Source organism: Schistocerca gregaria, chromosome X (assembly GCF_023897955.1).
Source record: "Schistocerca gregaria isolate iqSchGreg1 chromosome X, iqSchGreg1.2, whole genome shotgun sequence".
Taxonomy (NCBI): domain Eukaryota; kingdom Metazoa; phylum Arthropoda; class Insecta; order Orthoptera; family Acrididae; genus Schistocerca; species Schistocerca gregaria.
In genome coordinates this window covers 616,433,040-616,450,367 of record NC_064931.1, presented here as the reverse complement: position 1 = coordinate 616,450,367, position 17,328 = coordinate 616,433,040, and the positions used below count along the sequence as shown (strand labels likewise).

The following is a 17,328-nucleotide window of genomic DNA, read 5'->3' as shown; positions in this document are numbered from 1 at the left end:
TGTCCTCATGCAGGTCCATCCCAGTCACCTTCGTTGTGGAAACACTGAGACAGACCACCAAACCATAGTATCTGCCTTGGTGGGGCACTGTAACCATTACATCAAAATATGTTATAAACTAGTTCTACCTATCACTCACAGCTCTCCATGTCCATGGCCATGCTCTGCCACTAAAATGTGGCATTATATGGAGTGGGAAGACTGGGTTGAGCTGTGAGTGATCCATACTCTTCAAAATTTTCAACAATAGAAAGTCAAAAACAATTTTTCAGTGAGGTTCCAAAATTCTAATAGAGTTGCAACATTCAATAGTATTAACAGAGTGGTAGCATCTAAATCAGACAAAAATTCCAGGGTGTTAAAATAAACATTGAAAGATACAAAAACAGATAACAGAAGCCAAGGGTAGACACATCATGTTAAAACAAGTGGGATAATGGAAGTACATAGAGCCAACCACCAAAATAAGTACAATTTATAAAAAATACTAATATGCATAAAAGACTCAAAACAAATCATTGTACCTATGCCAGAGCACTACAAACAAGCTTCCTATGATGGTGACAATTATCACATGAAAGCTCTTTCAAGTGGCACACACAACCTGGCCAACAAGACAGTTATAAATTATTGATGAAGTTACCAGACATAACATGTATCAAAGCAATTTGAAAACACAACAAATAATTTAGACTTTCTACTTAAGGTAGGTTTGTGACAATAACATTAATCAGAAGAAGCAAGGTTTTGAACACAATCATTGCTAGAGGAAATCAGATTGATACCAAGTGCCCTAGCAGAAACTGTGCCAAGGCTGGTTTCAATTATACATTCTCATGTGAGCTGCCAACAGGTACTGTAACATAAGTGGTTCACTGAGTACTACAACACAACTGCACTCTATAAACAAAATGCCATACTCAGGAATAGGAGTAATTTCGTAACAGGACTGAGCATGCACACAATAGCATTGATTGCTCTACCATTGAATAGAACTGTATGTATACAGAAATAATCTGCTCTCTCCTGTGAACAAACAACCAATCATACTGGTGAGATAATTAATATGCATGAAGAACTTAGGGAAGTGCTGTATGACTCAAACACTCGTATAGCTCAAGACACTACCCCAGTTGTGCTTTACAGGAACACACAGGACAGACAGCCTTATAGCAAACAGAGCCAGTTGTGCCATAACTCCACTGCTTGTCCAGCACACTCTTCTTATTGGCCACCAAGTGTACAGTGGCTTCCCAGGCATACTGTAAAATCCATTCTGCTGGCTTGCTTGCCTGATTCCCTCCAATATGCAGTCTTCTGTGGTGCTCAACATTCTCTCATGTCTTCCCAGACCAGGCAGGACAGACAGCTCTATAGCAAACCACACCAGATGTACCATACTACAATAGTGTGGCCAGCACAGTCTTCTTAATGGCTGCCAACTCAACCACAGCTGCCCAAGCATATGGTGAAGTCAATCCAGCCCACTTGTTCAGTGGTGTCTCCAGGTTCCTTGTGGTGTGTCTTCTTCAACATCTTACATTCTGCATTGCAGCACACTGCATGCTTTGCATCACACTGCAGCCTCTTCCGTTGGTTCCAGAGGGCAGTGCTGTAGTGTCATACCTGCTGTCAGCACTGTTGTTGCAGCACTAGCGCCGTGATGGCTCTAGTTGTGGGGCCTTTGAACGCACTGTGGACACTGATGCCTAGTGATGACATAAATTTAGTAAATTTATTAAGATGATGATCTCTGAAAAGTAATGGTTTTTCAGTAGAATTATAATTGGTTATGCACTGCCTTATAAGAAAGGAGTTTCTCCTTCCATTAAAAACAATTGTGAAGTGTACAAATGTTTGCTCAACATTTTCAGACTCCAGTATATTCAGTGTATTACTAAACTTCAGGCAAGGTGAAGATGCTTAGTATTGCTAGATTAAATATCAGTTTAAACTGACACTGATGCAGATGAATTACTATAAATAATGGAGAAAAATATATCTGTGATAAATGTAAACTTCATTTGAAGTCCAATTCAAAAATGAGTGTGCTGGGTGAGAAAGCTAAGACAAGCCATCCCAGATGGACTTCTGGCCACTATACTTGCAACATCAAGAAGGTGGCTTGTAGGGAATATCAAACAGGCACAAAGTGTACTTTGGGCTTGCATATGCAAATAATTAGCATTTCAGGGCAACTGCACAAAATAAGTAAGAGTAGTGCCAAGTAGAGTTTCTATATAAGGAAATATTGTGTTGATTTGTCATTCAGAAGTCCAATTTGAATATTTGTTGTTTTTCGGAAGATCACATTATGCTTTTCAGTGGTTGGAAGCCCATCAGTGCCACACAAATATGGAATCTATAGCTTGAGGAGGGCGATAATCAATGCTGTGCAAGATCTAAAAAAATGGTTCAAATAGCTCTGAGCACTATGGGACTTAACATCTGTGGTCACCAGTCCCCTAGAACTTAGAACTACTTAAACCTAACTAACCTTAGGACATCACACACATCCATGCCCGAGGCAAGATTCAAACCTGTGACCATAGCGGTCATGCGGTTCCAGACTGAAGTGCCTAGAACCGCACAGCCACACCAGCCGGCTGCAAGATCTAAATGACTCTATGTGCTTAGTGCCCGAGAGGATACGCATACTATTTGCGCAGCTCCACAAGATCGTGCAGACCCATCACATACTGTAAGTCAGGAAATAGGCCTGTTTGTAACAATACAGAAATCTACATGGACAGTGTGAGCACATCTGAAACACCACAGAATTTCATCACAGTAACCATTGTTGCAGTTTCCTCTGAAGCAGCAGCAGAAGCATATTAACAAAAGTGTGTTCAGTGACAACAATGGGCACAAGGGTGGTACCACTAAGTGTTTTGAGACTAGTCCCAGTTCTGTGTACAGTCTTATGATGGTTGAATACATGTGTGCAGGCTCAAAGGAGAACAAACATTGCCTGACTGCTTTACTCATCATATAAGCCCAGCACATCGCATGATTGTATGGAGGTACCATTGGGTTCACATCATTGTCATCTATTACATTTCTGATATGTTTAAGGCTGATTACTGTGCCCTAACTTTGAGGTATCCTTTAATGAGGTAATGCAAGACAGAATGTTGCTCATACTGCCCTTACCTAACCTTACTAGCCAGCAATTTCTCCTAATGCCTCACCTACTGAAACATCTGGTCCCAGGTAACCAATAGACTAGCCTCCCACCACTCACCATCCACTGATATTGAGAAACTTTAGCATAGAGTTGGAACAGCATGGAATGATGTCCCCATATTTATAATATCATCCAAGTTCATGTTGACTCTATTGGCATGCTGTATTCCCTGAAATCACCTACAGTATTAATTGCGTACTGTGCCTGCTACACTATACAAGCATAATAAATAAAAGAAATAATTTTGTTATTAGCTATCTTTCCTGGTGTTTCAGTTTTCATGGCCAAAAGTGAATACCCAGAATGGGTAAACATATCAAGGTGCAGTTTTTGCTAAGATACATGCTAGTTTACAAACAGGACATCAGTGAGTGAACATGAATGGAACTTGACTCTGCAGTTTCTCTCAGTGTATTTCTTGCTCGAACAGTCCACGGGTGAACTGCCAGTCCATAGTGTTCAACGGGCACAATATTTCAGCGATCAGACATTTTGTTCTCTTACCGGCTGACAAAGTCAATGCTACAGTCGTTCTTTCCCATAAGGACTGCATTGAGAAGATGCAGAGCCTGCTATATGACGTATCTTACAGGAATATCAATGCTGACCCCACAAAGAAGGTGGAGAACAAGAATAGAGCTCTTCTCAAGGCCGCAAATTGACACCTCAAGGACCTGTACTGCCAAGACCTTATGGACTCCCTAAAGTCCACAAAGAAGGGATGCCATTACACCCAATTGTCAACAACATTAGGACACCTACATATTTGCAGGCCAAGTACATGGCAGAATTACTAAGCCCTTGTGTGGGTAAATGCCCTCATCACATTCGTAACTCTGTGGATTTCATAAAACGTCTCAACAACTTCAAGCTGAAAGACTCAGATATCCTGGTGAGTTTTGATGTTGTTTCATTATTCACCTGGGTGCCTCTTTGAGAGTCAGTTGAGCTTATTGCACAGAAATTTGACGAGAAGACGACTCACCTTTTCAAGCATGTTCTGACCCCCACATATTTTCTCTTTAATGGAGAATACTATGAACAAACAGAAGGAGTTGCAATGGGGAGCCCACTCTTGCTGATGGTCACGAATTTCTATATTGAGCACTTTAAGGAGGAAGCTTTGGCGTCATCCAAATGAAAACCTACTTGTTTTCTACCCATGGAAGGGACAAGCTCCTAAACTTCCTTACACACCTGAACTCCATACATATAAACATAAAATTCACTATGGAGACCAAAGCAGAATGAGGATTACCATTCCTGGACATCTTGGTCAAAAGAAGAGCGGATGGCACCCTGGACCACGGGGTATACAGGAAGAAAATGCAAACCCACCTGTATTTGCATGTGGAGAGCTGCTACCACCCTGTGCAGAGGAATGGGGTGCTAAAAACACTGGTGTACAGAGTGCGCACCATCTCTGACACAGAGAGTCTGCTCCAAGAGCTGGAACACCTCAGAACTGTATTCTGGAAAAACAGGTACTTGGAATGACAGATCAGATGCGCTCTCTGCCCCACTTCTACAGTACAGCATGTGGAAATGGAGGAAGTCACAGAGAAATAGATAGCCATTGCCTATATACCATCTACTGTCACACTATCAGGGAAAATAGGATGAATATTGAGAAAACATCGAGTAGGAACTGTCTTTTACCTACCACATAAGACACGAGCATTATTGGGAAGTGTCAAAGACAATCTCAGTTTGCAGAAGGCTGGCGTATGCCAGGTTCCATGTTAATGTGGGAAGACTTATATTGGACAAACAGTGTGCACCATTAAAGATCATTGCAGAGAACATCAGAGGCACACTCGACTTGGGTACCCCAACATGTTGGCAATCTCAGAGCACTGTTTGTGTGAAAATCATGAAATAGACTACCAACATACCAGGGTATTGGCACAGACATCTAAATACTGGGACAGCACCATTAGAGAGTCTATCGAAATTCTTACCAGGGATGGACTCAACAATCAAGACTACAGCTACAACTTCAGCAGGGCATGCGAACCAGCATTGAGTCTAATTAAAAAGATGCTCAGTAAAGGAAACAAATGGGCGACTAAGGCAGATGAGGCAATTACACCGGCGCCACCACTGACGCCGACGCCAGTGTTTCAGCAACCGCATCATGAAATAGACTACCAACATACCAGGGTATTGGCACAGACATCTAAATACTGGGACAGCACCACTAGAGAGTCTATCGAAATTCTTACCAGGGATGGACTCAACAATCAAGACTGCAGCTACAACTTCAGCAGGGCATGCGAACCAGCATTGAGTCTAATTAAAAAGATGCTCAGCAAAGGAAACAAACAGGCTACTAGGACAGACGAGGCACTTACACCAGTGCCACTACTGACGCCGACGCCAGTGTCTCAGCAACCGCTGACGTGCGGGCATGGACCACGGAGAGAACACCTCACGAGGAGAGGGGATTTAAGATGGATGCCTGCCCCCAGGAGTTCAGTTCATCAGTGCACCTAATGATGGTGACATGTCTGATCGCCAAAATATTGTGCCTGTTGGACACTATGGACTGGCAGTACACCCATGGACTGTTCGAGCAATGAGTGGAACTTGGTCTAACAGTAACAAGGCAGCAGTAAAGCAAACCACTGCCCTACCATCAGCCCAAAAGGCCCGACAAATTTCTGGCCTACTGTACCAGATGTAAGCAAATACATTGCACAGCCAAAGTTCATGTGTTTAGCTGTACATTTAAAGCTCATCAGTCTGTCTACTGTTGTAAGAATCAGTTTGTTGCAAAGCTACTCAGATTTTAACAATGTACATGAAAGTTGAAAAGGTGGACATAGTTTTCATTTATGGCAAGTTTCACCAAACTGTTAGAGCAGGTATACGGCTGTATCCTGAACGGTACCATGATTGTGCCAGGCCCTCTCAAGCTGTGTTGCAAACATTATAAAATAATTTTGAGAAAGTGGAAACAAAACAGAACAGTAACTAAGGATGTAAATGCAACTAACATTTTAGCAGTGGCAATGCATAAGCCATATGTCTCTGCAAGACATCTTGTTATGTGTGAGTAGGATTAGCCAAAGGAATGTTCAGTGACTACCCCATTCAAACACATTTAACACTTCTTACTTTCACTCCATCAATAGCTTCATGGCAATGACTTTCAAAACCAGTTACAAATCTCAGGATCGTATATACGAAAATTTATATGTAAGAGTTTATATCTGGATGAAGCATCGTTTAAAAACCATGAGGAAATCAATATCTCAGTTACTGGTCAGTTGATAATCCTTGATGGCTGAGAGAAGTGCCTAAGCAATGTCCTTGAATTGTAAAGGTATTGCGCCAGCTTCTCAAGGATCACATCATTGGTCCTTGCTTCATTTATTGGTCTATAAATAGCCATATGCATCTTGAATTCCTAACAAGTATGCTCCTGTAGTTATTGGAATATGTACCACTAGATATAATGGTACCAATGTAGCACTAACATGTTGCAGGTCCTGCTCATTATGCATAGAAAAGTATAGACCTTCTTGAAAGAAAATTTGGAGATGATTTGATCCAGTAATTCAGGGTATCTCTTTCTCTCCCTGTCTCTCTCTGTCTCTCTGTCTCTCTCTGTCTCTCTCTCTCTCTCTCTCTCTCTCTCTCTGTCTCTCTCTCTCTCTCTCTCTCTCTCTCTCTCTCTCTCTCTCTCTCTCTCTCTCTCTCTCTCACTCTCTCTCTGTACTTGTTTACTTTGACTTCTTCCATTTCCAGTTTTCTTTTGAGTATACATAATACATTAGCTACACCTAAAATAATAATTTCTGTACAAGTACAGTTACAAACATAAAATACATTTAGATCTTGGCCTTACAGTAGTAGTTAAACAGTAAATTGATGATTGTCAAAATAATGCATTACATCTTACATATATTAACTCAGCCAATTTTTCTTAGACATTATTTTACAGCTCTTAAACTTAACCATTTAAAAATTGTTTAGTGAATAGAGACACTTTTCAATTAAGAATTATTTTAATGTTGATCTGAATTGCATTTTATTGCTGTTTTTCATGGACTCTGGCTGTTTATTATACCAAATCAGTCCATTAGTACATGGACTCTGGTCCGTCATTTTTAATCTTGTTCTTTGTTGGTAGTAATTCTCTTTAGACCTGGTGTTGTGGTCATATATATCACTACATTTAGTTACTTCAGTTTTCTATGAGACAAAAAAGTAATTAATTTATAAAGATACAAAGAGTATATGGGAAGTACATGTGTTGTCTGAAAACATCACATCAAGAGTCTTTATAGCCTAGGTCATGTATAATTGTTAATCCTCTTTTTTGTAGCAAAAGTACTCTATTAAGGTGAATGTCTGCAGCACAACCCCATATTTCTGCACAGCAGCTAATATGGGGATAGACTGGCCCATAATACACAGTTTTAAGCATGTGAGTGGGCACCATTTTTGACAGTTGGTCAAGAAGATACAGCCCATTGCTGACTTTTTTTTTTACATACAGTGTTAATGTGGCTAATCCTCCAGAGGTTTGAGTATAGATGGACCCCTAGAAATTTACACTCATTTACTTCCTCTGCCACTATACTGCATATCTCATTTACACATGAGCGGTGTGAGCTGCCAGTTGTAAATTTTAGCATCTAAGATTTATTTACATTGATCCTTAATTCTTGTGCATGAAAATATGAACTTAATTCTAGTATCCCACTACTTGCTGAAAATTTAAGTTCCTCACAATCTTTACCATGAAATAATTTACAATGTGCAATTTAATGGGGTGTACAATGTCATTATTATATGCTAAAAAAAGGAAAGGTCCAATAATTGAGCCTTGAGGGACTCACTGTGTCATTGTTTCACTTGTGGATTTAAAAGTTAAGAACTTATTGTCAATTTGATGTGTAAGTTTGGTTCTCTGTCTCTGATTCACCAGATAGGTGGATAGAAGTTTCATTGGTGGCTCACTGATACTGTACGCCCACAGGTTTTTAAGAGAAGTTCATGGTTTACAGAGGGTTTACAGAGTTTAAAGCTTTGCTCAGGTCAAAGATTATTCTGGCTGTGTGCATACCCCATTGTATATTGCTATACCATTCATAGAAGAAACTGGTAACAGCAGTGGCTGTGCTTAGGTCTTTCCTAAACCCATGCAGTGATTTGGTAAGCATTTTGTGTCTTTAGAAAAATGTGAGTTGTGATAGGATAATTGTTTCAAATATTTTACTGAAGGTAGGGATGAATGATATTGGTCTACAATTTGGAACTTCTTCTTTACTTCCCTTCTTATGGACTGGCTGAATTACAGTTATTTTTAAGGCATTTGGGTATACATTTTCATTAATACTACAGTTGATAAGGCAGGTAAGGGGTTTAGTTATTTCATTGGCACATTTCTTTAACACCACACTTGAGATGCCATCCCATCCAGATCATTGCTTATTCTTTAGCTTTTGTACTGTGTTAAATATTTCTTGTTGATTCACTTCCATAAATTCCATCTCTATACCATCCGTGACATCATTTGGTGTGCCAGCCTGTAGATCTATAATAGGGGCTCGTTGGTCAAAAGGAGAGATAAAATGCTTATTGAATAAATTACATACTTCATTTGGATCTTTCAGTAGGTGGCCCTTGTGTCTAATGCTAATTGGTTCACTCTGTCCCTTGTTGGTGGCTTTATGATGATTATTGATTAGTTTCCAGGATGCCTTTCCTATGTTGGCTGAATGCTCTATTGCTTTATCTGTTTCCTCAAATGTAAAAGGTCTGTCTTAAAAGTTTTTTTGGCTTGATTTTACTTTTCCTTAAATATGTGTAGCTTTATTTCCTTACATAAATAGTCAAGATGATATATATTCTGCCTTAAATTAATCGGCCTAGGTGTAAGTTTCAGCCTAGTATTGCTTTCAAGACTAGAGTTGGTTCATACCCCAGTTATTTCTTTGAGAGGGCAGCAGCAGTCAAAATGCTTCAGCAATGTCGTATAAAAATTTTCCCATGTGTTTTCTGACCCTTTAGGTTGGTAAATAGTTACCCATTTCTCCTCAGCTAACTTAGTTTTGAAGGCACTGATGTTTGTACTCTTCAGTATCCACTTCTCAATTATCTTAGTTGCTGTTCTTACAGCAAACCTTAAATATTCTAACATCTGACAATAGTGATCTGAGTAATGAAAATCAACACTTTGAAAGTGTTTTAAATTTTTGTCAACTATTACATAATCTATCTTACTGGAGCTTGACTCTGTTACTCTAATGTCACAGTTCAGTATATTTGTGAGTTTATATGAGTTTAATATATCTATTATTTTCAAATAGGTTATACTGCAAGAGTTTGCATCAATATTTAAGTCTCCAACTATGCTAAGGTCAGTGAGGCCTGTTTGTCTAATTGGCCAGTTAAGTCTATCAAGCCAGTACAACACATCTGTATTTGGTGGGTGGTACATACCAATAACTTTATGTTAGCTAACCAGCTTCAATGAGTGTTTATGTGGACCACAATACCAGGCATTTCAATTGTTCCTTCTTTGCAGTATTGTTCAACAAATGAGATTTTCTTAAATGGAAGATGTTCATTTACAAATATTGCCACCCCATCCCCTTTGTGTTGTTGCCTGCAGTAAGTATCTGCTAACACATAACCATCTAATTTGTAATACTCAATTTTATTGTCTTTTAGTCCACATTCTGTAATTACTAACAGATGTGATGAATTCTCATCCACAAATGCTTGCAGTAAATTGAGTTGATTCGTAAGATACTGCACATTTAGATGCATTATCCTAAAGGGCATTGATATTTTACAACACTTTGTGACATGGTATTCTGAATCAGTCGAATTATTACACAAATTTGTAACACTGCACTGTGATAACAATTTACTTCATTCCAGTCCAGGTGGTTTAGTTCAGTAAAATCATGTTGCTTGAAATTGAGCCAAAAAAAAAAAAAAACTTGTTGATTATAATCTAAGATGATTGTGTCTGTGGTTTTATGCAGCTCCTTACAAATTTCCGTTATCTGGTTCACTAACTTGAGCTTTCCATTTCTGTTTAAGTGAAGTCCGTGCCTGGTATGTTCTACATGTTTCAGTTTGCTAATGTCTAGCAAGCACCCATGATTTAGTTTTTTACATAGTTTCTGTAGTTCTAAATTATGGTGCTCAATTTCTGTATTAGCACATGACCAGTCTTAGTTCAGCAATATCAATATTGACAGTATTGTGAAGAACAGTGTCCTGATTTTGAGAAAAATATACACTTATATATAATACTCAGGTAATATTTATGGGAATCTGTATTAGTTTCCACATAGTTGACAGGTAAATAATTAAAATTACAGGCAGATAGAACATAGTTTACAATCTTTCTTATTTTGGATTGTCTGGAAAGTTTACTTGTACCCCAGTCACCTATCATGCAGGCAAATTGAGAAATACTGTTACTGCAGCAACTGTTCTTTAAGTTCTCGAATAGTTTGTAACATAGAAGTGATTGGCACAGAGTACAGTGGAGTGTATCATTCATACTTTTCGTTGGCATTTGAAATACTTAGACAGTCTTCCACAGGATCAAACACACCATCCAGTCTATAGTTATAAATCATAGTTTGCAGTCTGGTAATTGTGTCTTCTTTAGCCAAGGAAGACATAAAATTTTATTGTAGATTATATCAGGGCGCTTCATAAAATCAGTAACATGGTAACCACTATCGTTGTTCACTCCTGGGCTTGCATTTGAATATGTCTTTTTCCTAGAATTGGAGTTGATGCACATTAAACTCCATGTTCCAACCATTGCTCACAGTCCTACTGCTGTCCCTTAGTAACGTACTTACACACAAAAGCTACGGTTTGATGTTAGGTGATTCAGTATCCCAGATAGCCCATCTGTTTGTACAGCTGTTTTAATGTCCGTCAGTTCTACTTTATGTGGTATAACCACAGCATTTTTATATTTTCTCAGAATGGTTTTAGTGCTTCCTTACCAATTTTTTGTAATGTGCCTCTTGCTGTCAAAATGCCATTCTGATGTAGGAGAAATGTTAGCTTCATCTCTATGCCATATCTTGCAGAGATGAGCTTGAAGAATTTATCACATTCATCACAGGTCTCATTTTCTTCCATAATAATTGAGGGATGCTTAGCACATTGGAGGAAGCCATTTTGACACTATCCACTACCAAAGATTATTGATCAGTTGTGGCCATCAAGGCTTGTTATATACCCTAAAAATTCAAGATGGTGACACTTCCAATCACATAACCATGATGACCCTTTCAGTTATGTCTATGATGTCCCTTCCAGTTATGTCTCCTAAATCTAGAAGGTTGCTGTGTGTTGCCCCTTGAGTGCTCCTGCACACTGGAGTAGGTATTTCCCCTTAAATATGCTAATGATTATTCATGAGTCTTTGTTGTTTAATTTTGTGTATGCCTTTAATTTACACTCCATGCATCTCTGCATAACTAAATATTATTTATAAATATTATATGTTGATATTGTGTTTTATGCATATATATTTAACTCTTGCTGTTAACAGATATCTGTAGGCATTGCTTGTACTTCTGCAACAATTATCAAATATCATTTTCACTGGAAATTTTCCTGTATCCATGACGTGCGTACAAAATGAGTGGGAAAATGGTCTTTGGCCATAACTACTTAAAGTGTTACACGATGTCTTTTGCACAATTTAAACATGTGTTTTCACAAACATATCAAGGGCAGACTGTAGTCTTCACCAGCTACAACTGTATGAGTTGGATACCTATTCAAAATGAGACTCAAATATTCCTTGAAACTTTCAGAAACTATATCATCTGAACCATGGGTCACTTAAAGGAACCAATTATAAATTTGTTTCAATTATTGGGTATAACATCAATGTATCCTAACTCACAGTAACTGTCTACTTCAATTTCACTATAAGATAAACTGCTTCTAACAGTAACACACTCACTACCATTAACTGAATTTTGTCTAACTTTTCTATATAACATTAAGTCCTTGGTAAAATGTTTGGCTAAACTTGTCTATGGCTTTAGCCAGCTATCAGTACCATTAACAAATTCTGTACATCCTCTGGAACAATATCCCCTGGAGACTCCATTACACACTTAATATTAGAGCTCCTAAACATTGATAATCTCACCGGCTGTGAATACCCTGACCCTGCACAGCAAGAGGCTTCCTCTGAAACTGGGCAAGCAACTGCAGTTGGCTCAGGATCATTATCATCCACAGACAGTGCCTGAAACATGTTCATCAGACTAACCAAGGAGGACTTTTCATCAGTCTCCCTGGAAGTCTTTTGCCAATTGCCACACTGCAAAATGACCTGTCATTCAACTGCAGGTGAGAGGTTAACATCCATGTGGACAGTAACCAGGTCAACTACAGCAATGAAACAATCAGAGGACATGTGGGATGTGCTGGACATCCCTTTGAACCCCACAGTGATGCACACTGGCCACAGCTTCAAGCTGTTTGGCTGAAGCCAGCACTGCCTGAAGCTGTGAGACGAGGGTCTCCATCTCAGCTCACATCCAAACACAGCATTCACAGTCCCAACCCATATTAAAGACAGTATAAATTTACACTACACCACTAATATTCACACGTCTGGACCTCATAAATACACAAACACACAATAAATTACCAGAATGAGATTATCACTCTGCATTGGAGTGTGTGCTGATATGAAACTTCCTGGCAGATTAAAACTGTCTGCCGGATTTTTCGGGCAAGTGCTCTACCATATGAGCTACCCAAGCATGACTCATGCCCCGTCCTCACAGCTTTACTTCTGCCAGTACCTCGTCTCCTACTTTCCAGACTTTACAGAAGCTCCCCTGCAAACACAATAAATTATATATCAAACTACAAAATGATACAGAAAAAGCTAAATAAATGACTCACTTCTACTTAAAAGCTCATAATATAATGAACAAAGAATTATTTTTTCTGTGTTCAGCAATAGTAAAACAAATAAGAAATTGATACAGAAAAAGTATTAAACCATTCACTATTCTCTAAATGATTGAAGTACTGTTTTAGCCACATTTTAGTTAAGCAGTCATTCCCACTATGTAGTATTTCTGAGAACATATGAGGTACAGTAAGGCAACTTGCTATGAGATTCTGAAGACTCCCTTCACATAATGAGGAAAATAAAGTGTTATAAAGAAATGAATAATAACAACAACATTTATTATTATTATTATTATTATTATTTGTAAACTATTATTTGTGAACATATTAGCATTTTTTTATTCTTTTTTCCTACAGGAGGAGGTTTAACTTGGATTCCTGTAGTTTGTGTGCTGGCCTATGTTTGCACAAGCATGTCAGGACTGTTGAGCATCCCATGGATCATGACTGCAGAGCTTTTCCCTACTGAAATAAGAGGAATTGCGCATGGTATTGTCATGTCATTTGGGTACCTCGCTATGTTTGCCGCCATCCAGTGCTATTTTGACATGCTCTACTATTTTGGTGGAGCACATGTGTTGCAGTGGTTCTTTGCTGGCATGTCACTATTAGGAGCAGTACATGTGTGGATTTTTCTGCCTGAGACCCATAGTGTCACATTGTCAAGCATTGAACAGTACTTTAAAGAAAATATATTTTACTGCAGGTATCTAAGAAAACAAGCCAGAGAGGCAGCACCAAATTTATAAACAGAAACAAGTCTTAGTACAAATTTCTTTCTATTTTCTGTGGTATTTTGTATTTAAAAAGCCAGTATTATTTATGTTGAAAGCACTCAGAGGAGTTGCATTGCCTAAGTAAAGATGTCAATAATACAATTACTGATAACAAGTATGAGAAGAGAATTCTTCATGAAAAAAAATGAAAAAAATTATACATTTTGCATTCCAACCTATTATCATACCAATACACCTCTCTTTACCCAATAAATCAATTATGAATTACAAGAACATACCTTAAAGGAAGTGTGAAATGAACTATTTCTCGGAATGCTAAAAACAAAACAACAGAAATTGTCATACTGCAACTGGCCTATTGTGTGCAACTTCTGCTCACAGTATTGCTGCAGCCTTTGATGACATTACTCAAAAGATTTTTAGTCTTCTTACTTCTGAATTATATAATTACAGTATTTCATAGAGCTCTCTGGAAAATTTCAGCATATTTTCTACTTTATTAAAATTATAATGAAAGGCTGTTACCACCCAAGGAAGAGGAATGCTCATAAATACTTCTGATAATTCAAAGTAACAATAATTATTGTCAATGATCTAAAGCCTGAAAGAGAGGCTTGTGTGAAGTATCAGAACCAGTCTGATAAACAAAGAATACAGGAAAGTAAAATAAAATTAACTATAATAACACTGTTGAGAAGCTCTAAGTAAAGTCCCTCTAAACAGAAAATCTAATTGTTCCACTGATATTTTTGGTTTCATTTCTAGAATGCAGGAGTGGCATTATGCTTGATATTTGGAGTGTGTGGAACCAATTTACAATTCAGTATTACTAGTGAAAGTTTGGCTTGTCTTCCTTCAACCATTATATCTTTTGTTTAATACACACTGTTCAGTATAGGTGATTGTGATAAGAGTGTATTGAAAGTGATAGTGACTGTACTACTAATGAGTTCAGGAATAAAGGAAGGAGAGTGGATTAAATGAGGAGGCAGCTCACAATCTGCTTCTGTTTTAGAAAGACCAGTGAATTTTCCAGGTACACATTAATTTTAATTCAGTATCGTGGTTTTATTGAATTACGTACAGGAAAACAGTTTTAATTATAGTACAATTCTGGTGAACAGGCAAATATTTTGAGACGAAATTTGTACAACCTTTTTTAATGACTGGTGTCTTCGAATGCAATTAACATCACCTCAAATGTGTTCTAATTACTCACCAGGAAAATGAAAGGGTGAGGATTTTATTTATGTAAGATATTGCCAAATTATGATATGCACTAATTTAGAATAAATGTATAAATTCAAAATTTAACATCATATTAAAATACCTGATTATCATTACTGAAAAATAACATAGTTAAGTTCACATGCCCTATATTGATCTCATGTAATGATTACACAATCAATATTTGCTGTGTTGTCTTTCAGAATACACCTTACTTGCAAATCATACAAAACAACAAATGAGTAGACTTGATGCAAAATTCGCTAACTGCATGATAAGTGAAACTCAAATATTTCTGAAAAACTGATCCCATCCAAACTATAAAAACTAAAGACTTTATTTCTTTTTTAAAAAAAAAGTAAAAATATAATTAATGACTCACTATTAATGGCTGAAATCTGCACTTATGTTTTATACATTGAAATCTTCAGTGAAATATTGGCTTAGTGGGTTTTTGCACCAGATTTATGGGGTTAGCAGGCTTTGCAAACATATCAGTCCAATTATGAAACAAACATTCAGTTATAAAACACGCTACTCAGCGATATGTAAGGAATGATAGGAGGATGGAATTTAATTATTATGAATGCAAACAGAATATGTTTACTTTCAAAGAGAAAGCTGAAAATTCTGCAAAACTGGCATATAAAATGACAATATTTTACCAGGAAAAACTGATTTATTTAACTTCAAAAAAAGAACAAAAATGGATGTTCAACATTAGGTTTTTTTTTTAACACACTCATGGTTTGACATCACAAGTTACTGTAGGGAATAAAATAAACTCCAAATTGCATCTTAGTAAAACATCAAAAAAATCTTAGAGAATGAAGAAATTGAGGGGAAGTTGCATTTTAGTTAAAAGAGTCACAAAAAGATCTAGGAAATGAAATTGGACATTTACTGAGCTTTGCACCCAAAGAAAACGTGGAGTTAGTCACTTCTGCAACTGATCATCATTTTCTACAGCCATTTTCAACAGTTTATAATGGCAGCTTGGGTTCTCAGGAGTTATGCCAGATATCAGCGTCGTACTTGCACGATATTTCGGTCACATAGCTCGTAACCTTCATCAGGTGCGACCTGAGACTGCTGCTCGAGTGGACCTGGTCCAGTATTTATGCCTATGGCCTTCCCCCTCCACCAACGGCTGCAGGCGCTTCCTCTGTGGTCTGCGCCCATTCCCTGCGACCTGCTGGAGCGTTGCTGCTCCGTTTTCTGTCCACTGCGGGCGCCGACACGGACCACAGAGCAAGCGCCTGCAGCTGTTGGTGGAGGGGGAAGGCCATAGGCATAAATACTGGACCAGGTCCAGTCGAGCAGCAGTCACAGGTCTCACCTGATGAAGGTTATGAGCTACGTGACCGAAATATCGTGCAAGTATGACGCTGATATGCGGTAGAACACCTGACAACCCAAGATGCCATTAGATCGCTGGGAAAGCCTGAAGAGTTACAGTTTATAATGGGTTCTGCACCCTGAACGCTATTCCATTGTGTAGGTGCTGAAAAAATCTATACAGCATTGTGTCCAACTCAAAATTGACAAAAAATGCAACTTTTGCATCTGAGCTACTCAAATATAAGAGTTACTATTATGTTGCAAATAGAGAGCTAGATGATTCATCAAGAAAGTGTAATATATGAAGTGTACTTTGATCTGAAGTTTTCTTTCAGTTTGATGGCTGTAATATTTTAACTGCACACAGAATGTTTTATTTTCAGTTTTGAAATACTACAATGATTTACCATACAACAAATTTGTTAAGTTTTTCCTGAAGGTACAGTATACATGAAAAATACTCTCCATATAACCAAAACAATTTTCTACTGATGAAAAATGAAAGAAAGTAGGTGTTGAATTGAAACTAGTCATAATATTCATAGAACACAGATCAATGGTTCTGTGCTGCAAGCACCCATCTTGGTTAGAGTTAGTTCCAAGAAAAAGGAGTTTTAGAAATTTTTTTTAACATTGCAGTACAAAATTGTGATCAAACTTTTACATATAAATGAATAACATCCTGTATCAATTATTTTTGAGTTAATTCACTCATTGTTACCTCCTTTTTCTCCCACATAAAAGGAAAAATGTTTATCAACTGAAGATTCTTTCTTATATCTGCAGTACATTAGTTTTATAACACAAAAAGAATACACAAAATAATGAATGTATCAATAATGAAAATTAAAAAACATACACGACATTTAAACATTTGTTTTATTGCTTTTTAGGACC

The 17,328-nt window shown here is 37.8% G+C and overlaps 1 protein-coding gene across 1 annotated transcript in view; it reads left to right on the top strand.

The window, feature by feature from the left end:
- Window positions 1–14,847, top strand: part of LOC126298502 (facilitated trehalose transporter Tret1-2 homolog) — a 282,166-nt gene extending 267,319 nt beyond the window's left edge. Inside the window, exon 9 of the mRNA XM_049989838.1 lies at window positions 13,484–14,847. Coding sequence (XP_049845795.1) covers window positions 13,484–13,875 — 392 coding nt within the window. The 3' untranslated portion in view covers window positions 13,876–14,847. The remainder of the gene's footprint in view (window positions 1–13,483) is intronic.
- Window positions 14,848–17,328: the final 2,481 nt, after the last annotated feature.